Genomic DNA, 20,069 nt, shown 5'->3' on the forward strand with positions numbered 1-20,069 from the left:
TCCCACTTCTGTCCACCAACACACATTTTTTCACACTCTTGAGACTGGAGGAGTTTGAAAGAGCTTTGTTTTTTGGAAATAGGAACCGGCTGTAATGATTTTGTTAAAAATATAACATCTGGATGGACTCTGAAGTCAGTCTAGACTTCATATTGAATACAGGGTTTGGATGTAAGAGTTATTTAAGGAAAATAAATATTGATCCATCACTATCGTTGCAGATTAAAATGTAATCTGCCGTTCTTCTTCTCATCACGTCTATATGTCGATATACATGATTTGTGACTATTAAAGAAGAAAACTCCATGAGACAGAGAAATAAACAGCTAACTTCATTCTTGAGGAGTTTGGTAATGTGTGTAAAGAGAGCAGCTCGTTTCGTCTGAGAGGCCGGCATGCCGTAATTGAATCCATGTGTCGGAGAAACGTACAGGCGCTGTGTTGTCCATGCACACATTTTTCATCACCCATTACGTTAGCCAGTGCCTGAGTTTTATTCTCTCCGACTGCAAGGGAATGTGGTTCTCCTCTCAGCTGTACCCATGGAGGTTTTCCTAATCACATTCACTTCACACTTGTGTGCTGTAAGTCAGTTTTGGGTTTGTATAAAAGAGCTGCACTGAAATATAACACACTCTTTTATTGATGATACTTTTATTTATTGTGGCTTTTGAGGAAAAGTCCCGTAAAAGGAGGCAAAAGTAGTTGAAACTCTCTATACATTGTCACGGATATTCAGTTATTTTGATCTTAGTTTAATTTTCTTGGACTTTTTGTGATTTTCAGTCACATGTGTTCCTTTGTTTAGTCTCCCGCCACTTATCGATGGAGATTCATTAATCATCACCACTGACCGTTTGTCATTATTTCCCTCATTTGCTTTGTATTTAAGTTGCAGTTGTTTATTTGTTCAGTCATGTTTACGTATAGCGGTTGGTTTTGTTTGCTTGTCTTGGTTTCTATGACCTTCTGTTGATTATTAAAGCTATTGTTCCTGATCTTTGTCTTCATTGTGTGTTCCTTGCAACCAGCATAGCAATCAAAAATAGAAATGGTCTAAACGTTAAAACTTGTAGAAGCCTCAGGACCAAAAAATGTAAATGATACGATGTCCTATACCTGCCTGTCAACCTTCACGCACCTGCTCGCGCAGACGTCACATGTATGTCAATTAGCTTGCTTGCTATTGCTAGACTCTGTAAAATTGCCTACCTTGCCTTTAATGCAAGTCATTTCACTCGGCGGCCATCTTTGAAACAACTCAGCTATATCAGTCATGAAATTGCAGCTTCTGCCGCTTTGACTGGGGAAAACACCAAAATTCTCCAAAGCTGTTCACCAAACGTACGGTTAAAAGTCATATTGGAAATCCCCAATGAAATTTACAACAACTTTCTCATCAATTTTGTTTCTAAACGCTCACATCTTGACAAAAGAACTGTAAATTTTTTTCCAGGCTGAAGCAGCCCTAAGCGTTTGTCTCACAACTGTTTAATAGCAACCAGAGCTCCTGTCAAGCTGCAATCAGCCATTGGCTGTTTTATTTAGAAGGCGGGGCTTATCCCGCCATTTTGCGCTGTAGCACTTTCTCCTATTATGATTCATAATAACACCGTCTTTGTATATCTATTAAAGATGCGTTAGTCCGTCTTTGTTAGCTTTGAAGTCATCGCTATACAACTGGCAAAATTATACTATTATTTAATATTTACTCACTTTTAAAAATCTATTTCATTAATGTGATAATATTTTTTTTTAACTATTTGTATTTATTCTCATTATAGTGTACATGGTTTTCTTCAGAATACATGTATAATTACTACGTATGTATAATTAGCCCATGCAAAATTTATAATCCATATAATCCAGCATCTGCCTCAGTTTACTTCACTCAGTTCTTTTTTTAATGCATTAAATCTCTTTTTTTTTCTTTTTTCTTTTTTTTTTTTTTTTACAGCTTCACCATATTTTTTTTGTCGCTGCTTTGTGTGTGTCTTGATGCTTGGTCAATACTGTGTGGAAAACAATCTAGGGAAGTACTTTGAAATTGAAATGGACTTTTGAGGGCTCATGAATATTAAAGACCGGCTTCAGAATGGTTACTAAGCAACGTAAGCATTACCTCATTAATATTCATACATCAAGCCTTCGTCGTAGTAGGATTGGTAAATCCGCGTGTAAGGGGCGGAGCGAGGGCGATGACGTGTGACTGTCGCTGCGAAACGCACAGATGCCCGTGTGTGTCGCTGGATGTTATTGATCCACGCGACGCCAGTGAAGACAGCTTCCTCCGTTCATAAACACACCGGGTTACGGATTTAAACGAGGACTGAGATAAATAACATCAGTTTATGCCGCGTACTCCGCACAAAACCGGACCTGTTTGTAAATACAGTAGATAAACCCTTCATTATAAAGAGTACATCTGTGTCTGGAGCGCGCTCTCATCACATCATTTCAATATTTTGCATTAATCTGCAGATATGGACGAAGATAATCAAGGTAAGACCATTGGGTTTACAAATGTGTGAATACATGTGCACACGAACATATTATTATGGGTTAATGGGGCATTAGACACAGATGTGTCATATCATCAAGAACGAAGAGCATTGCATTTATTATTCATATGCATTTACTTAGCCATTTAAAAACCCAAATCTAAAAAACATTTAAATTCCGTTTGTGTCTAATGGTCATCCAAAAATCACTGTTAATGGATCTGCTGCTGCACAATGCCATCCTTAAGGTACAGTAATTTATATTTTAAGGCCTAACTGGACAGTTATAACTTATTTGAAATAGACATTAAACTGTGCTGGGAGAGAGCTCAGAAAATCTCACACTCACAGATGTGAACAGCACATTTGGCACTGGATCAGCCTTAAACAATGCTCTTTTTTTCCCAGTCAAATGAGAAACTTCAATGGCCGTATAGGTGCAAAGATCAGCCTGCTTGGGATGACCTACATGTGCGCCTGCCAGTGTTTGTCCAGAGAGACTGTGAGCTGATATGCCTATTGATTTAATTTAGTCAACACCGTATTTCCCATTCTCCAGCTTCTCGAGGAGGACACACATCTCCCGCAGTTGTTTTTAACTTTAATACTAGCAGCAGGATATGATGAGCTCCCTGTTTGGGTACAATCAAACCAAAATGTATTCAAACATGTTCTCGTATTATCCACTATAGTTTAGAAAATGGTAATAAAATATGACGAGCTCAGAGTTAAACTGTGTCAGAACAAAATCATCTTGATAATGTCAGATAACTTTGATAGAAAGGGATGTAATGGATTACAATCAACCTGTTAAATTTAAGGACACAGTTAGATTATACCAATTTAGCTCAACCAATGACCAAGCAATGCTTCATTTTGTCCAGTCTGTGGAGTCAAAGGTCACATTAGCAGTTAAAGAGAAAACACTTCAGCAAAACATGCTCAGCTCAAAGTGTCTGAATCATTTTTTGTTTGAATATGTGTGTGTGTGTGTGTGTGTGTGTGTGTGTGTGTATATATATATATACTCATTATCATGTTACCGTTGGTAGCAGGACGTTACTATGCGGTTGCTTGGCTTGTGTGAATGGTTGCTAGGGTGTTGATATATAGTTGGTAGAAGTCTTCTGACTGATTTCAGTATGATGCTGTTTATTAGGTGGTTGCTAAGGTGTTCTGTATGGTTGCTTGCTGACCCAAGACAAAACAGCCCATCTCTGTAATATTCTGGGCTCTAGATATTTCTTGGATTAGAAATCGTATCAGAAAAGCCTACACTTTTCAAGTTACGGAAGTTTATTGCCTACAAATTTGGTCGGGTTGGACTACAACGAGCTTCTTCCTGGGTTGGTGACATCATAAACCCTCGCTAGTCTCCGCAGGTGTGACGTCTGCCCGTAATGGGAAGGGCCGTGGCGTTTCCGGCAACCTGTGCTCGGCACTTCAGCCAATAAAAATACAGGAAACTACATTTGGCCATCTAACCATTCTTTTTCAGAGGGATGGGCTTCATAGAAGCAGGAAGCAAACGAGCCGTACAAAGGACAGTGGAGACAGCGGTGTGAAATAAAGGTCAAATATAAGAAAAATACGGTGTTTAAAAAAACAAGTATTAAGACGTTATACTGAGCCCCATAAACACAACCAAGCCTAGAAAAAAAACACGGAACCACCCCTTTAAAGCTACACTGTTTCATATTTTCGCCCATCTAGCGGTGTAAAGGTATATGACCATCCAGTGAATAATAGTTTCTGTTCAATTCTGATTTCGTTTTAACTCCTACGGTGGCTGATTTAGACCAAGATTAACATGCAATCCCCCTCTTCACATTCGACACGGTGCCATCGAGTGTTAAAACGTGAAAGGCGAAGCTTGAATTTACGGGTATGTCCCTCTTTGGCTAATGTACTTTCAAGATGGAGAGACAACATGGCGACCGGCATTCGAACCCCTCACCCGTATGTATTTTCAATGGCATATTATAAACTTACGAGAATACTTTATTACTTGAAAGAAGTAAATATACATTAATGAGCACATATATTTGAAAGAACTAAGTGTTTTTAGCTAAGAATAAAATAAAAAAGTTACACAGTGTAGCTTTAAAATGAGTCCGTTTTGTAAATTCATAAGAAAAATAAAGTTATAAATACTCATAAAAATTGTATTATTATATATATACACAAATTAATTATATACAAATCTGTATTCTCTCCTAGACAAGCTTCATGATTTGAGCCCTTTTTAAGTCTGAGTGTTCCCCATCATGAGCCATGAGTGCATGTGTTGTAATATTTCAAGAGATGGTTCCCCCTGGAAAACAACAAAGGCATATATGCTGTGCTGTGCGTAATCCTTTTGCAGCCCCACAATGCTGTGGGTTCACACCGAGGACTTGATAAGAGTCAGACTGCTGGTGTTTTGACAGGGGTTTGGTGGTTCACATCTGCTGTGGATGAGACCCTCAGCTCCTCTGATGGTGCTTCTGCTACCGCTGGGGTCCTGCTGGGTAACAGTACTCAAAGCTGTGGTCCACTGTGGGACATCTCACTCTGGGCCGCACACCGCCATATGGACACCACTATAAAGTATGATCGTTGAAAGTAAATTACAAATCGCAAACATAATAAATCTGGTTAACCTTAACCTTTCAGAAAGAAATGAGATATGTTAAACCATTTAAAACTCTGAAACAAACAAACAATAAATACCAGAATGAGTAACAGGATTTGTAGATGGATCGTGCATTGAAGTCAAAAGTGTGAAATAATTACGATTGTTTAATGTTTTTGACAGAAGTCTCTAGTAAGGCTGCATTTATCTGTTGTGAAAATATAGTCATTTTACCAATTTCAAATTACAATTTTGATGTCAAAAGCATCATTAATCCAGTCTTCAGTGTCATTCTGATATGATGATTTGCTGCTCAAGAAATATTTATGATTATTATCATTGTTGAAAACAGTTGTGCTGCTTCATATTTTTGTGGAGACCGTGATACTGCTCATTCAAAGTTTGGAGTGCGTAAGGTTGAAAAAGAAAGATAGATTTAATAAATTAGATTTTTTTTCTCCCAGCAAGGATGCATTGAATTTAAGTGAAGACATTTATAATGTTACAGAAGATTTATATTTCAAATAAATGCTTTTGATTGAATTTTCTATTCATAAAATAATTCTGATAATAATTGAGGATCTTAGAATGATTTCTGAAGGATCAAAATCCAGCTTTGCATTACAGGAATAAATTACATTCTAAATATATTGCAATATTATATTAAACTGTAATAATTTTTCACAATATTGCCGTCTTTACAGTATTTTTCTTATTAAATAAATGCAGCCTTGGTGAGCAGAAGAGACTTGTTTCAAAAACATTTTAAAAAGTCATAATTTCAAAATTTTGCCAAGTATTGTATTTGTTTGGTAATTTTTTTCCATACAATAATTTGCGTCGCAGTGAAAATAAATTTAGCTATATGTCTTCCCACTATGCTGTAGAAAAGGTCCAAATGATATTACTTATTTGGTGTAAATATTATGTTAAATAATTGTTTATATATCTTATGTTTGTCACTGATTTTGTGCCTGTAAAGGCTTATCCTGCACGGGACGATTATCGCACGCATTTATTGCTGACATTTAATTTCTTGTGACTAAACAAAGCAAAGGGCGCCAATATGAGTGTGAGTTTTGTTCGAAACTGTCCGACCAATAAGATTGGCGCTGCTGGAGTTACGACTTAGTGGCCCTCAAGCACAAAACGGTCTTGCCGAGCACACATTGATACCAAGAAGATGACGAAGAGGAAGTAAGTAGACGAAGACGAAGATGCAACGAGGCAAGATGAATGTAGAGCTGCTGGTCTCTTTGGTGTCTGAACACAAAGAACTTCAAGACAAACACCAGAGCGAGCGACTACAAAAATCTCCATAAGAGGGAGCTGTTATGGAGAAGAAGTGCTAATGGAATTGGCGCTTTTGATTTGATTGCAGATAAAACTCACCATCAAATCCTATTTGCACTGCAATCAAATAATAAAAAGCGGCATCTACTATCAGGTTGTGAATTTGCACGTTCCCTCGGCACATCGTCAGTGAAAATCGCATGGGTATTAGGGATGGGCATTTTAAGCAAAAATAAAATATTCGAAGATCGTTGGCCGATAATTGTCCCATTGTTCACAAGGCTTTAAAATATATAATATAATGGGACACCCAAGTGGACCATATTCATAAAAAAGTGCCATAAAGGATCTTAATAGCAATGTTTGTATCTAGAGACCAGATTATAAATACTATTTTGGTTCTTTTGATTTGGTCCAGTAAGCAACCAATCAACAAACACTCACCTTCACGCTAAAACTAATTTTAAGAATTTTTCATTTTTAATACCTAATAATGGTCATCAAATAGTTTCGTTGTTAGTTAAAAGTAGGGTAGGCAACATCGGAGAGGCTAGCAATAGCAAGCTAGCTATTAAAGCGTAAAATCCTTTAGAGCATTTCTAAAGTCACAGCTCCTTAAAAACCCATGAATGCCAGAGCAGAGTCTGCGAAGCGTCACGAGAGATGGTGTTAAACTACCTCATGTCTCAATGAGCATAATATTACAATAATAGTGAGCGTAAACAACTTCCAGAGCTCTAGCTGTAGCACCTGACTGCTGCAGATTCATCTCAGCATTGATAAATCTGCATTGAGTCGGCATTGAGTCTGAGGACTTGAACAGCTCTGGGCAGAATGTCACAGGATGACATCCCATAATTACAGTTACGTCATGGCGTGAACGCAGCAGAAGCTGGTTGTTTTGGTTCAGGAGGAACTATAAAATGTGGCTGCTGTTTGTTTGCCAAACAAATTGCAAATAAACACAAAAAGAACATAGTTCACCCTACCTTTGAATTGATATGTGCTCATGCTATTCCAAGGAAGAGCAACACCCTAGAAACCACGCAGAACATCTTGGCAAATGCGGGCAAGTTTTTGACACATGCATGGGTCAAGTACCACATTGTTTCTGATGTAGATCTGCTCATTGAGCTTTCATATGTATTGACGTTGTTGTCTGTTGAGTGGGATCCCTGAACCGTTCCTATTTTAGCCCTTGATGCAGCTGAATTTGCTAAAGAGATTTAAGCATTATGCAGTGCTTAGTTATGCCAGCTAATGTCATAATATGGCATTTGAAGTGACAGTCATAGTAGAACTATGGCAGAATTGTTGTTTTATGAGGAGAACAGCGAGTCTTTGTGCTGCAGGGCATTGGGCTGTTTCTCTGGGCCTTACGTATATTTCATTAAGCCACGTGACGTCAGCAGGGAAACCACCATTGAAGCAACACCATGAATTAACCTACAATGATTCACTGCTGACTCTGAACTTGGACTTGTTTTGAACTCAGCTCTGTGTTAGGTGTGATTGTCCAAGAAACTGACAGATGTTGCGAGTTGTGACAGGAGAAAATAGTACGCTGTTTTGTCTAAATAGGTACACTACAAAAAATGCTCTTCTTACTTAGTAATTTTGTCTTGTTTCTAGTTAAATATCTAAAAATTCTTAAATTAAGATGCGTTTAGTAAAATGACAAGATATTTTCCTTGTTTTCTTTAAAATCAAATCAAAATGGAGTGAGTTTTTACTTAAAACAAGCTAAATGATCTTCCAGTGGGGTGAGAAAAAGAATCTTATTTCTGATTTAAAACGTGTTTCTTGTTTCTATCCCAAACAGAAATACCGTAAGATTATTTTTCACACCCCATTGGCAGATCACCCCCCCCCCCCCCCCCAGAAAACAAGCAAAAATAATATCTTATGTAATTTTTACTCTCTTGATTTAAGAATTTTTTGATATTTGGACTGGAAAAAACATACTAAATAAGAAGAGCATTTTTTGCCGTGTATTTATGGCAGCATCCTAAGTTCACCTAAAAGGTTCATAGTGGTACATATTGCTACTGTAAGGTACTAATATGGACCTTTTAAGGGTGAAAAAGGTTCAAAGATGTCCTTTCAAGGGAACTGCCCCATAGTGACAAGCTGTTGAACCCCTAAAGGTACAATTTTTACACTTGTATATTTCTGAGAGTGTAAGTTACTGTTCTGTTTTTAAATGCATGCACTTTTTAGCCTGAAATGTAGAATAACAAAAAAAACATTTACACTGTAAAAAATTATTTAGAAAAAAAGTTACCTGGTTGCCTTAAAATTTTGAATTCATTGAAATTAAAATTTTGAGTTAATACAATGAACATTTTTTGAGATTCGACAACCTATATTAAAATATTATTAAAAGATTTTGTAAGCATATTGGGTAATTGTGTGTGTGTTATTTCTGATGACGCAGTGAAACATGCCAAATAGTGCTATTTTCATGATTTATCACATTTTTTATGTGGTTCAGATACAATAATATTTTGAGTTTCTATTTATTAAACAAATTTCCTTCATTGTATCAACTCAAATTTTTAATTTCAATAAACTAAAATTTTTAAGGCAACCAGGTTACTTACTTTTGTAAGTTAAACCAACAAAAAACATTTTTTTTTACAGTGAAGGGTAACAATCCTCTGGACACATCTGCCATCTTGCATGATTATTTCTGCTGAGCTAGTCGCAAAGCTTTGTGATTGTGACACTGGCTTCTTTGTGAAGGATACGTGCGATGCCAAAATCAGGTATCTCAGAAGAAGGCAGCATGCCTATAAACGCAGCCTGGGTGCTCAGGAACGAAGCTTAGGTTTCAAGGTGAGATTAATGCATGTTACTAAAACCCCCAGCTTTGACATCAGCGAATACTGTTATCTAAAGTTCATTGTTTGCACACAAAAAACAATTTTATGCCCTTCGAACTAACAAAGTGTTTTCTTCAGCATTTAAAATGTCTTACCAAATTTTATTGGGACCTCACCGTTCATTAAAATGGTCCAGAGATTGTAAAAATAGTTGCCTAATACCTCTAGACTCCAACATTAGCACATAGTACAAGGGTTAAAAATTTAAGAAGGCAAAAATTAGAAACACATTTGCACAAACAATACGGCAGTTTCAGGAATTTAGGTTGGCGCAAGGAAAACTGAAGCCTCTTTCAGCCCCTCTTAAAGGAAAGCAGACTGCAGACGAGTCTCTGGAGTGCTGGAGCATGTGGCTGATTGCATTCCTGGGAAAGAGAGCCACTCTTTTGAAGAGCAGGATTTTTCACTGATGGAAGGGGATGCGAGTAGGAGAATAGGTTATGTAACGGATGGTGGATTGTTTTAGCCGATGAAGGATCAGGAAAAGGTGTATCCAGTGGTCTGGGCTCATTCTCTCCTTTCTCTTGCGTGGCGTTCTTCTTTCCAATATGTGTCCTCAGAAAGAGGTTATTGAACAAAGATTCGCTCAAGGAGCAAAATGTCCTTTGTTGTAAACCTTTTGAGAGTTTTATCATTTGATTTGATCAATTTCCTCAGTATTCAGCAGTTCTGGCTTAAGCAAGCATCACTTTTAATCATATATAAGATTAACCTGTGCAACAGTTATGAATGATACCTCAAAAAGGAGACGTGCACTGATAATTTGCTAGATCAATCAAGTGTACTAGCCTGGATGTCAGCCGAACTTAGCCCCGACAACAACATTTGAGCTCGGGCGGTTCGGTCTGGCCTCGATCCATAGAGGAGTAATTATGGCTGAACAGAAACTGTTCGGACCAATGAAATCATCAGGGTGGGCTTTAGATGATGACGGACAGATGATCAACAGTAACGTAATCATCCACGTCATCAAAGGGGCTTGGATTATATTTGTTCGAATCCTAAACGGAGAGCTTGTTTGTATGCACTCACCTTCACTATTTCTCTCAGAAATGATGATCATGTTGGGTAAGTACTCTGTGTATCATTCAATTCTGTCTTTTACAACACAATGCAATGATCGTTTTTCCAGCGTGCGTGCAGCCAGGGGGGTCAAGTTTTTACAGCAAAACCCGCAACTAAGAGCCCACAACAATATCTTCTCTGCAAAAAAGAAGCCGTTTGGGGGGTAAAATGTGGGTTATTTTCGAAAGGTTGGCTGCTAAAATTTGCATTCCTGGGTCTATACATTACATAATTGAGGTCGCTTCACTTCAACCCGCGGACATGGAAAACAACCGGCAGGAAAACCGCAGACTTGGTACAGTTAAGCTCTGTTGACATTTGACACTAACGTTATGCGTCGCTCCCCTGCTCTGATTGGTTGTAGGTCTATCCAATTGAGGTCTTTCCTGGTTGGGTTGAAACGCCCCATAATCACAGCCCAATGGAGCAGCATCAGACTCATATTCTGACTAGAGCTGAGTATGACCACGTCAGGCTACAAATGTACTGTTTGTGTGTGCCGAAACAAACTTTAGACTTATACTAAAGGAGGGATCTGTCCTAGACCATATCTATTGATCAGACTGTCATAGAAACTCGGGGGTGGGCTTAAGGTTGAGGCCGAAATATACAAAAGCAAAAGCAAAGAACAAACTAATGCAACATAATTTCTAGGAAAAATCAGGCCAAAACTTGTTCGGACTTTGTTTCAGGAGTTCGAAATCCCGTGCCAAAGCAAACATTTGGTAAATGTTTAATCTGGCTGGTAAACATCTTTGAACTGCCATTTCGAAGTATGTCAATGGCGATGATGTAACAGGTAGGAGTGGCTCTGAGGCTCCGCCTTCTTTGAGTAGTAATGGGAAGTTCAGATAATTTTACTGGATCTTTGAATCTCGTTCATCAAAATGAACGAATCTTTTTCAGAGTCATTTCGTTCATTTCAGTAGAATATAATTAAAATGTTACCATGAAGTCCCCCATCCAGGTACTGACCAGACTCAGTCCTGCTTAGCTTCAGTGGGAAACCAGTCTTGGGCTACAGGGTGATATAATGAGAAACAGAAACTATTAATTCATAGCCTGAATGAAGACCCAGGTAAGCAATGTCAGTTTACCTCACCTCCCGATCTGAGTCGTTCGTTCATCCTGTGACAGCCACATAAGCTGAGCTATGCAGTCGCTAGTACCGGATACATAATTGATTAGTTCACGTAAATCTTTTGTCACGTAACTGTATGTTGTTATTGTATCTTTGCTTTATCAAAGTGTTCCTCCATCATACAGATACAGTTTAAAGCACTACCAACTCTTCATTACCACTTTTAATGTTGTGGAAAAGAACCATCATGACAGAAATTCAAAACAATTATAACTTCTAAGAAATAAAAAAGCTACAATTTGAGACTAGAAACACATCATGTAACTTCAAGAGTTAAAAACAACTGACTATATGCTTGTTTGTAATGAAGTTTGGGAATTATGAACTAATCTTGTATTAAAAAGACAAAAGAACGCAACGTACAGAAGCTATGGGATGTTGCGCATGTGCGGTCAACACAAAATGAACAAATCACTCTCTTCGAACAGTTTGTTGTTTCCGAGTCATATTAAAGATTCATTAAAAATGAATGAATGAATTCATTGGTTTATGACCAACCCTGTCTTCGAGGTCAAAATCGGTTAATTTCTCCTGTTCAGTCCGTTGAGGTCAGACGTCCATAGCCCTGTTCGGACGGTAATTGTTTCTCATGTGGACGTTTGTAAAAAATAAATTTGCATGCCACCTAAGTGATAAAACTTGTGCATTCGGATGGCGATTTTTTCACGGTGGAGGAGTGAGTTTTGTGATCCTGCACACCTGTGACCACTGCTCACCTGTCAGTCGAATGATTGTCTGCTGTAAAAATGTCATATGCTTGGAATAATAAGAATAAAATAAAATTTAATTTAATAATGGGAAATTAATAATGATTTAAATCTCCTGTTTAAAAAAAGGAAGATGTCATTTTAAAATGTGGAAATGAGCGGAAATAAGTTAATACAACGCTGCAAATTTAACCTATATAACATTAATTACTGCCGTTATAACGGCTCATTTCAGATGTTTACGTGTTTTTCTTCTCTTTCTCTTTTGAGTGGTGATGAAAGATTATTCTTGGAAATACTTTCCAGCATTTCAGTAATAAAAGTATAGGCTAGATCTTTAAAATGCATTCCAATAATCACGAAGCGCAGTCGTACGGTGCTCCGCAGGGGTCAAAAAGGATATAAAGAGTGATTTTTGAAACAATCTTTTCTTGAATAATTCGGCTGGGGATTTTTACGCGGGTGGTGGGAGAAATACACTGACATTGTGGATTCGGACGGCAATAAAATCACAGACTAGCCCCTGTCAATGATGAAAATACCTTATGACCCCAAAAGAAACAATAAACAATTAAATAGGGCTCATGAGTAAAAACATTAACACACTGGATAGCTGCTTTATAGTAGAAAATTAAGTTGTAATGCTAACTGAAAGTGAACCTGACACAGTTTTTCATATTTAATACTGTAATGTCACTGCTTTTAAACAATATACAATATATATATTATAAAGTGCTATAAAAATAACAGCTGAGTCTCAGAGCTGATGCAAACTTCCACATCGCCGAGATCAGATGCTTTCTGAACAGCTGTTTTCTCACCACTGTCATTTTTGTTACGTTTATTTAACTATTGGAAGGAAAGAGCGCAGCACATGTTTACACATCATCAAAACGTTGCTCTCAGTGGCATGGAGATGTTTGTTGAAGTATATCTTTGCAAAGGTATTTCCAACTTCTTTTTACCCCATGCAGGCGAAGAATGAAAAATAACTTTGATGCAAAGTATAACCAACTATTGACCTCCCAGAACACATTGAGTTTTGTGGAACAACACCACTGACATAATCTTTGGAAAATCGAGTTTCTAAAGAACTGCAGGTTCCCATTCAGTCGGTCACTCTCGACGCCACGTCGGAGTACCGACGAATAGGAATCTCGCTAGCGAGAGCCAATCTACTTCGAGTGTAACTAAACGAGCCAATGCACATTGGCATGCAATGATTGCACCAGCTGCCCATGCCACGCAGAGCGGGTATAAATGAGGCACAGGTGCTTGCATTAAATTAGCCTTTTGCTTCGGAGCCGAGTGGTGAATGGATCGTCCTGAAATCACTCTCTACAAGCGTGTGTTAACATTATAACGAGTCAAGCTCTTCGGGTGAATCTCTCCTCGTTTGGTGTTGGAGTGACGGCATTGCAGCGGGGTCGAATTCTCTCTTTCACTTTCGATTGTTTTATTGAGCAAAAACAAAAGGCTGTTCTCACAGCTGGTTTGGTGCGCTGTTTTAGAGCGCTGAAAGGCCGTTTTCACGGCTGGTAAGAGATCGCCTTCTATGAGAAAGAGAGCGCGCATGACAGGCTGCACGAATTCCCTGTCTGTGTCGCCGCGACTATCCCCTGTGTGCTTCAGCACCCCAGAGAGCATTTTTCCTAAAAGAGCTACACAGGTAGAGCTTGCGTCTTTTTAAAGATGACAATTTACCTGTGTGTTTCTGGTTGCGGTTGTTCCCTGTCCTCACTGACGGCCACGAGCACTGTTTCACATGTCTGGGCTGCATGCTGAGACTGCGTTCGTGGGTGGTTCATGTTTTCAAATGGGAACATGACCACGTCGGCACGCCGGTCGCGACTCTTCTTTCTCCGGGAAGCTTGAGTCCCCTTTGTTGTTGGCCAGCCGCGGCTCGTGTGTAAAAGCACAGCCGCGGGTCTGCTCGACACTCTGGGAGACCGTGGAGATCAGCGAGAGCTGCCGCCGGGGGAAACCCGGGCGGACCTCTCGCTTCTCTGCGTGTCGTGTGCCGTCGAGCGGCTAAGCTGCAGCGCGCGTTGTCACGGCAACCCAGCGCTCGCTCGCCGCTCTATGTGCGCTGTCCCCGGGCCGATTTCCCGTTGTAGCGCCCTCCCTGGTGGCCACAGGAGAGGTCTACTTTGGTGTAATGGCTGGGGTGACCTGAGGTGGGTGGGGCTTCTTCGGGGATCCAACCCCCTGGGGCCCCTCCCCCTCAAGCTCACTGCAAGCTGTGCAGCTTCTGGATGGAGTTGCTGGTCCTTCTTAGGGGGGAACCTAGCATTTCATTCAGGGCTCCAGCTGAGGATCAGATGTCAATCGCTACATCGGAGAGAGGGCTGTTGTGCTCTGGGAAGGAAGATGATGCTGAGCCCACTGTAATGGTGTGTGCTTTGCTGAATCAGATTCAGAGTCAATAGCCATGCTTTCCTGGGATCAATCCCAGATGTGCATGTAAAACTTGGCAGTATGGAACTCCAGAGGGGCCAGCACTGCATAAGTTTTTCCTCCCTCACTACCCTCATTGGTGGGGTGGCTGTACGCAGACCACCTCCGCCCTGCACTCTTATGCACGGGGGTAGTTCTGAGTCGGGGTTGAGCTGCGCATGTTGACTAACCATGATCAGGTCATGACGCAGGCCCTCGGCCAGACGATGTCCACCTCTGTGGTCCAGAAACGCCCCCTGGCTTGCCTTGCTGAGATGCGAGTGGTCGTCAAAGTACGCTTCACGATGCTTCCATCTCACAAGGTGGCCATTTCGGCGACACTGTTGAGAACTGAGCCCAGCAGTTCTTTGCAGTCGGTAGCGGGCTGAGGAAATCAAGCTTCAGAGCGCCTTATGGGCCGCCCCTCAGTCTGCTTGTCGCCAGAGGCGTCGCCCCTGCAAAAAAAAAAAAAAAAAGGGACCCTCGACACAGTCTGCTCTACTGTGTTCGCTGCAGGAGGACGACGCCACCCGTCTCTACTGCTGTTTAAGCGGTTGGTGAAACATCACCTCTGAGACGGGTGACCTGGAGATGGGTGGGGCTGCTTTTCCCCGGAAGAGGGCTGGGGAATGTTTTGAGTCTAAATTCTGTTCTGCCGCTGGTCACAACCAGTGGTACCCAAACTCTCAAAAAAAAAAAAAAAAAAGCAGTTCCTCTATCTCTGGGTCCTCAGGGGGCTTGGAGAGTTGTGGCTGGTCAAACGCCGGACCACACTCATCCTCCTCCTGTTTCGCCAGCAGGCAGCAGCGGATGACGCAGGGATGCACCACAGCCTCCTCGCGGACCCTCTGCCCGCCGTGGAATCAGGTATGTGTTGCACAGCACATTCACACCTCACTGCGGGCCACCTCCACGAGACAGCCGCCCCAGGCCGGTGCCTGTATTCCACCTCGCTGCCCCATGGTGGGTACGCCGGTGGTCCTGATGTTCCCGCTTGTTCGGTCTCTGCGAGCCTGGTTAGAGCTCCCCAGTCCGTCTCGCTGGCTCATTCAGACCATCAGGCTCGGCTATGCGATTCAGTTCGCCCGGCGTTCCCCCCCCAGGTTCATGGACGTCCGCTTCACTTCGGTGAAAGCTGCAGACGTCCGTGTCCTGCGTGCGGAAATCGCAGTCCTACTGGCGAAGGACGCGATAGAGCCGGTCCCTCCAGCCGATATGAGGAACGGCTTCTACAGCCCGTACTTCATTGTACCCAAGAAAACCGGTGGGTTACGGCCAATCTTGGACCTGCGAGTACTGAACCGGAGCCTTCACAAGCTACCGTTCAAGATGCTCACGCAGAAACGCATTTTCGAGTGCATCCGTCCCCAAGATTGGTTTGCAGCGATCGACCTGAAGGACGCGTACTTTCATGTCTCGATTCTCCCCCGACACAGGCCGTTCCTGCGCTTTGCGTTCGAGGGGCGAGCATATCAGTACAAGGTCCTACCCTTCGGGCTGGCCCTGTCCCCCCGCGTCTTTACGAAAGTCACGGAGGGGGCCCTTGTGCCCATGAGAGAACAGGGCGTTCGCATCCTAAACTAGCTCGACGACTGGCTCATCCTTGCACAGTCCCGGGAGCAGTTGTGCGAACACAGGGACTTGGTGCTCAGACACCTCAGCCAGTTGGGTCTTCAGGTCAACTGGGAAAAGAGCAAACTTGCCCCCGTGCAGAGGATCTCTTTTCTCGGTATGGAGTTGGATTCGGTCAAGCGGACTGCGCGTCTCACGAAGGAGCGCGTCCAGTCGATGCTGAACTGCCTGAACACGTTTCAGGGCAGGATGGCGGTTCCACTGAAACATTTTCAGAGGCTCCTGGGGCATATGGCGGCTGCGGCGGCAGTAACACCGCTCGGCCTGCTTCATATGAGACCGCTTCAGCATTGGCTTCACGGCCGAGTCCCGGGATGGGCGTGGACACGCGGCACGTATCGGGTGAGCATCACTCCGTCCTGCCGCAAAACCTTCAGCCCGTGGTCAGATCCCGGGTTCCTTCGGGCCGGAGTGCCGTTGGAACAGGTATCCAGGCATGCTGTGGTCTTCACGGATGCCTCGTCCATGGGCTGGGGTGCCACGTACAACGGGCATGCAGTGTCAGGGGTTTGGACGGGCCCGCACCTGCAGTGGCATATCAATTGCCTCGAGTTGCTAGCAGTACATCGTGCACTGAGCCGACTCAAGGGCCGGTTACGGGGCAAAGATGTACTGGTCCGTACGGACAACACGGCGACCGTTGCGTACATCAACCGTCAAGGTGGTCTACGCTCACGTCGCATGTCGCAACTCGCCCGCCATCTCCTCCTCTGGAGTCAGAAGTGTCTGAGGTCGCTTCGGGCCTTTCATGTCCCTGGGGTGCGCAACCGGGCGGCCGACGAGCTGTCACGAGCTGCGCTTCCGGGAGAATGGCGGCTCCACCCCCAGGTGGTCCGGCTGATCTGGGTTCAGTTCGGGGTTGCACAGGTCGACCTGTTTGCCTCCCCAGAAACGTCCCACTGCCAGTGGTTTTATTCGCTGACCGAGGGCACACTCGGCACGGATGCACTTGCGCACAGCTGGCCCCAGGGCCTACGCAAATATGCGTTCCCCCAGTGAGCCTACTTGCACAGACACTGTGCAAGGTCAGGGAGGACAAGGAGCAGGTCCTGTTGGTGGCCCCGTATTGGCCCCACCGGACTTGGTTCCCAGAACTCATGCTCCTCGCGACAGCCCCTCCTTGGCCGATTCCTCTGAGGAAGGATCTTCTAACTCAGAGACGGGGCACCCTCTGGCACCCGCGTCCAGACCTCTGGAAACTTCATGTCTGGTCCCTGGACGGGACGCGGAGGTTCTAGGTGTCTTACCTCAAGAGGTAGTTAACACCATCACTTCAGCTCGAGCACCGTCTACGAGACGGGCCTATGCCTTGAAGTGGAACCTGTTCGTCGATTGGTGTTCTCTCCGCCGGGAGGACCCCCGAAGATGTTCGATCGCGTCAGTGCTTTCCTTCCTGCAGCAGGAGTTGGAGCGGAGGCTGTAGCCCTCCACCCTCAAGGTTTACGTTGCTGCTATTTCTGCCCATCATGACCATGTAGAGGGTAAGTCGGTGGGGAAGCACGACCTGGTCGGCAGGTTCCTTAGGGGGGCGAGACGGTTAAATCCTCCTCGTCCTCCCTCCATACCCTCTTGGGATCTTGCTCTGGTGCTCCGAGCACTGCAGAATGCCCCATTTGAGCCTTTGCAGTCAGCAGAGCTGAAGATTCTGTCCATGAAAACTTTGCTGTTGGCTGCATTGGCCTCCATCAAGAGGGTAGGGGACCTGCAGGCATTTTCGGTCGACGAATCGTGCCTGGAGTTCGGGCCGGGTGACACCCACGTGGTACTGAGACCCCGGCCTGGCTACGTGCCCAAGGTTCCCACCACTCCCTTCAGGGACCAGGTGGTGAACCTGCAAGCGCTGCCCCTGGAGGAGGCAGACCCAGCCCTAGCTTTGCTCTGTCCCGTCCGCGCTCTGCGGATCTACGTGGACAGAACCCAAAGCTTCAGGACCTCAGATCAGCTCTTTGTCTGTCACGGAGGCCAGCAGAAGGGAAAGGCTGTCTCCAAGCAGAGGATGGCCCACTGGATAGTGGATGCCATCACCTTGGCCTATCAGGCACAAGGCGTGCCCTGCCCGCTCAGGCTGCGAGCACACTCTACTAGAAGTGTTGCATCCTCCTGGGCGCTGGCACGTGGCGCCTCGCTGTCAGACATCTGTAGAGCTGCGGGCTGGGCGACACCTAACACGTTCGCTAGGTTTTATAGCCTACGTGTAGAGCCGGTCTCCTCCTGTGTTCTCACCTCAAACGGGTAGAAGCACTGAGAGGCCCGGCTCTTGTCGGCTTGCTGCGCCTCGGCGCTTAATTCTCCAGAAGCAAACTCTGTGAGTCCTCCACCGCCCTCGGTGCCGGGCGTGGCGGAGCGTCCGGCATCAGGCCTCCTACCGCTGAATCCTTGAGAACCGGTATTGGCTTGGGCCATGTGAGTGACCCTGCTGGGATCCCACATATTTTTTCCATGGTTGCTCCTCTCGGAAGCCCGTGTCTTTCCCTTGGGAGAGCCCTCCTTTTTAGGGATGGGGCCCCCTCACGGCGGCGGGCTACGGCTCAGCTCTGTGTCCACATAACTCCCCTTGGTATGATGTGGTTCCGCAGCGGCCCCCCATTAGGGCACGCTTCCCAGTGTTATCCAATAGTCACTGAGCGGGTCATGCAGAACAGCAGTGATGGACTTCTCTGTGTGAGCCCCGTCTCGTCAGGTAAGAGAGCTCAGGAGGCTCACACAGGGCACTGGAAGGGGGCACAGGCCATGGCGCTTTGGTAGGGATTCCTATTCGTCGGTACTCCGACGTGGCGTCGAGAGTGACCGACTGAATGGGAACGTCTCGGTTACGTATGTAACCCTCGTTCCCTGAAGGAGGGAACGGAGACGCCACGTCCCGTCGCCATGTCCTCTGTACCCTGCTGGGGTGCCATTTCACCTACTCGGCTCCTCAGCAAAAGACTAATTTAATGCAAGCACCTGTGCCTCATTTATACCCGCTCTGCGTGGCATGGGCAGCTGGTGCAATCATTGCATGCCAATGTGCATTGGCTCGTTTAGTTACACTCGAAGTAGATTGGCTCTCGCTAGCGAGATTCCTATTCGTCGGTACTCCGACGTGGCGTCTCCGTTCCCTCCTTCAGGGAACGAGGGTTACATACGTAACCGAGACGTTACTTGTGAAAGTACTGTGTAATTCAGTTACATTCTGTTTGTCTGTATGCAAATTATTCTGGTTAATGATTATCATTTGTTAATAATTAATTAAACATCAGAATCCTTTGAGTGTAGAGCATTTCCGGCCCCACTTTATATTAGGTGGCATTAAGTACTATGTACTTACACCAAAAAATAAGTAGAATGTACTTACTGTGTTCAAATTGTATTGCAGAGCACTTTTGCTGATATTGAGGTGGATACGGGTATAGTTAGGGTCAGGTGTGGTGATATGGGTCAGTTTAAGGGTAAAGTTAGGTGTAAGGGAAGAGCCAAATGTGTCATTAGAAATGTAACTACAGAAATTAATTACAGATGTAATTACATGCAGGTATTTTTAACATATAAGTACAATGTAAAAACATGTATGTACACAATAAGTGCACTGTATCAAATGATTAATTAAAATGTTAGCACATAGTAGTAAGGCCACCTAATATAAAGTGGGTCCGCATTTCCTTTGCAAATAACTATGCATTCACGTGCTGCTTTCCTGGATTTATGTTGGCGATGCACTTTTAAGATGCTGCATCATTCAAAATTTATACTGTTTGACACACAGGTCCACAGATGTGTGTGTGTGTGTGTGTGTGTGTGTGGTTGGTCACGTTTGGC

At 43.7% G+C, this 20,069-nt stretch overlaps 1 protein-coding gene across 1 annotated transcript in view; it reads left to right on the top strand.

Moving 5' to 3' along the window:
* Positions 1-2,214: 2,214 nt before the first annotated feature.
* cyth3b (cytohesin 3b) overlaps positions 2,215-20,069 on the top strand; it is a 68,105-nt gene continuing 50,250 nt past the window's right edge. Inside the window, exon 1 of the mRNA XM_067424646.1 lies at positions 2,215-2,502. Coding sequence (XP_067280747.1) covers positions 2,484-2,502 — 19 coding nt within the window. The 5' untranslated portion in view covers positions 2,215-2,483. The remainder of the gene's footprint in view (positions 2,503-20,069) is intronic.

The sequence above is a fragment of the Pseudorasbora parva genome, chromosome 2, assembly GCF_024679245.1.
Source record: "Pseudorasbora parva isolate DD20220531a chromosome 2, ASM2467924v1, whole genome shotgun sequence".
In the NCBI taxonomy this organism is placed as follows: domain Eukaryota; kingdom Metazoa; phylum Chordata; class Actinopteri; order Cypriniformes; family Gobionidae; genus Pseudorasbora; species Pseudorasbora parva.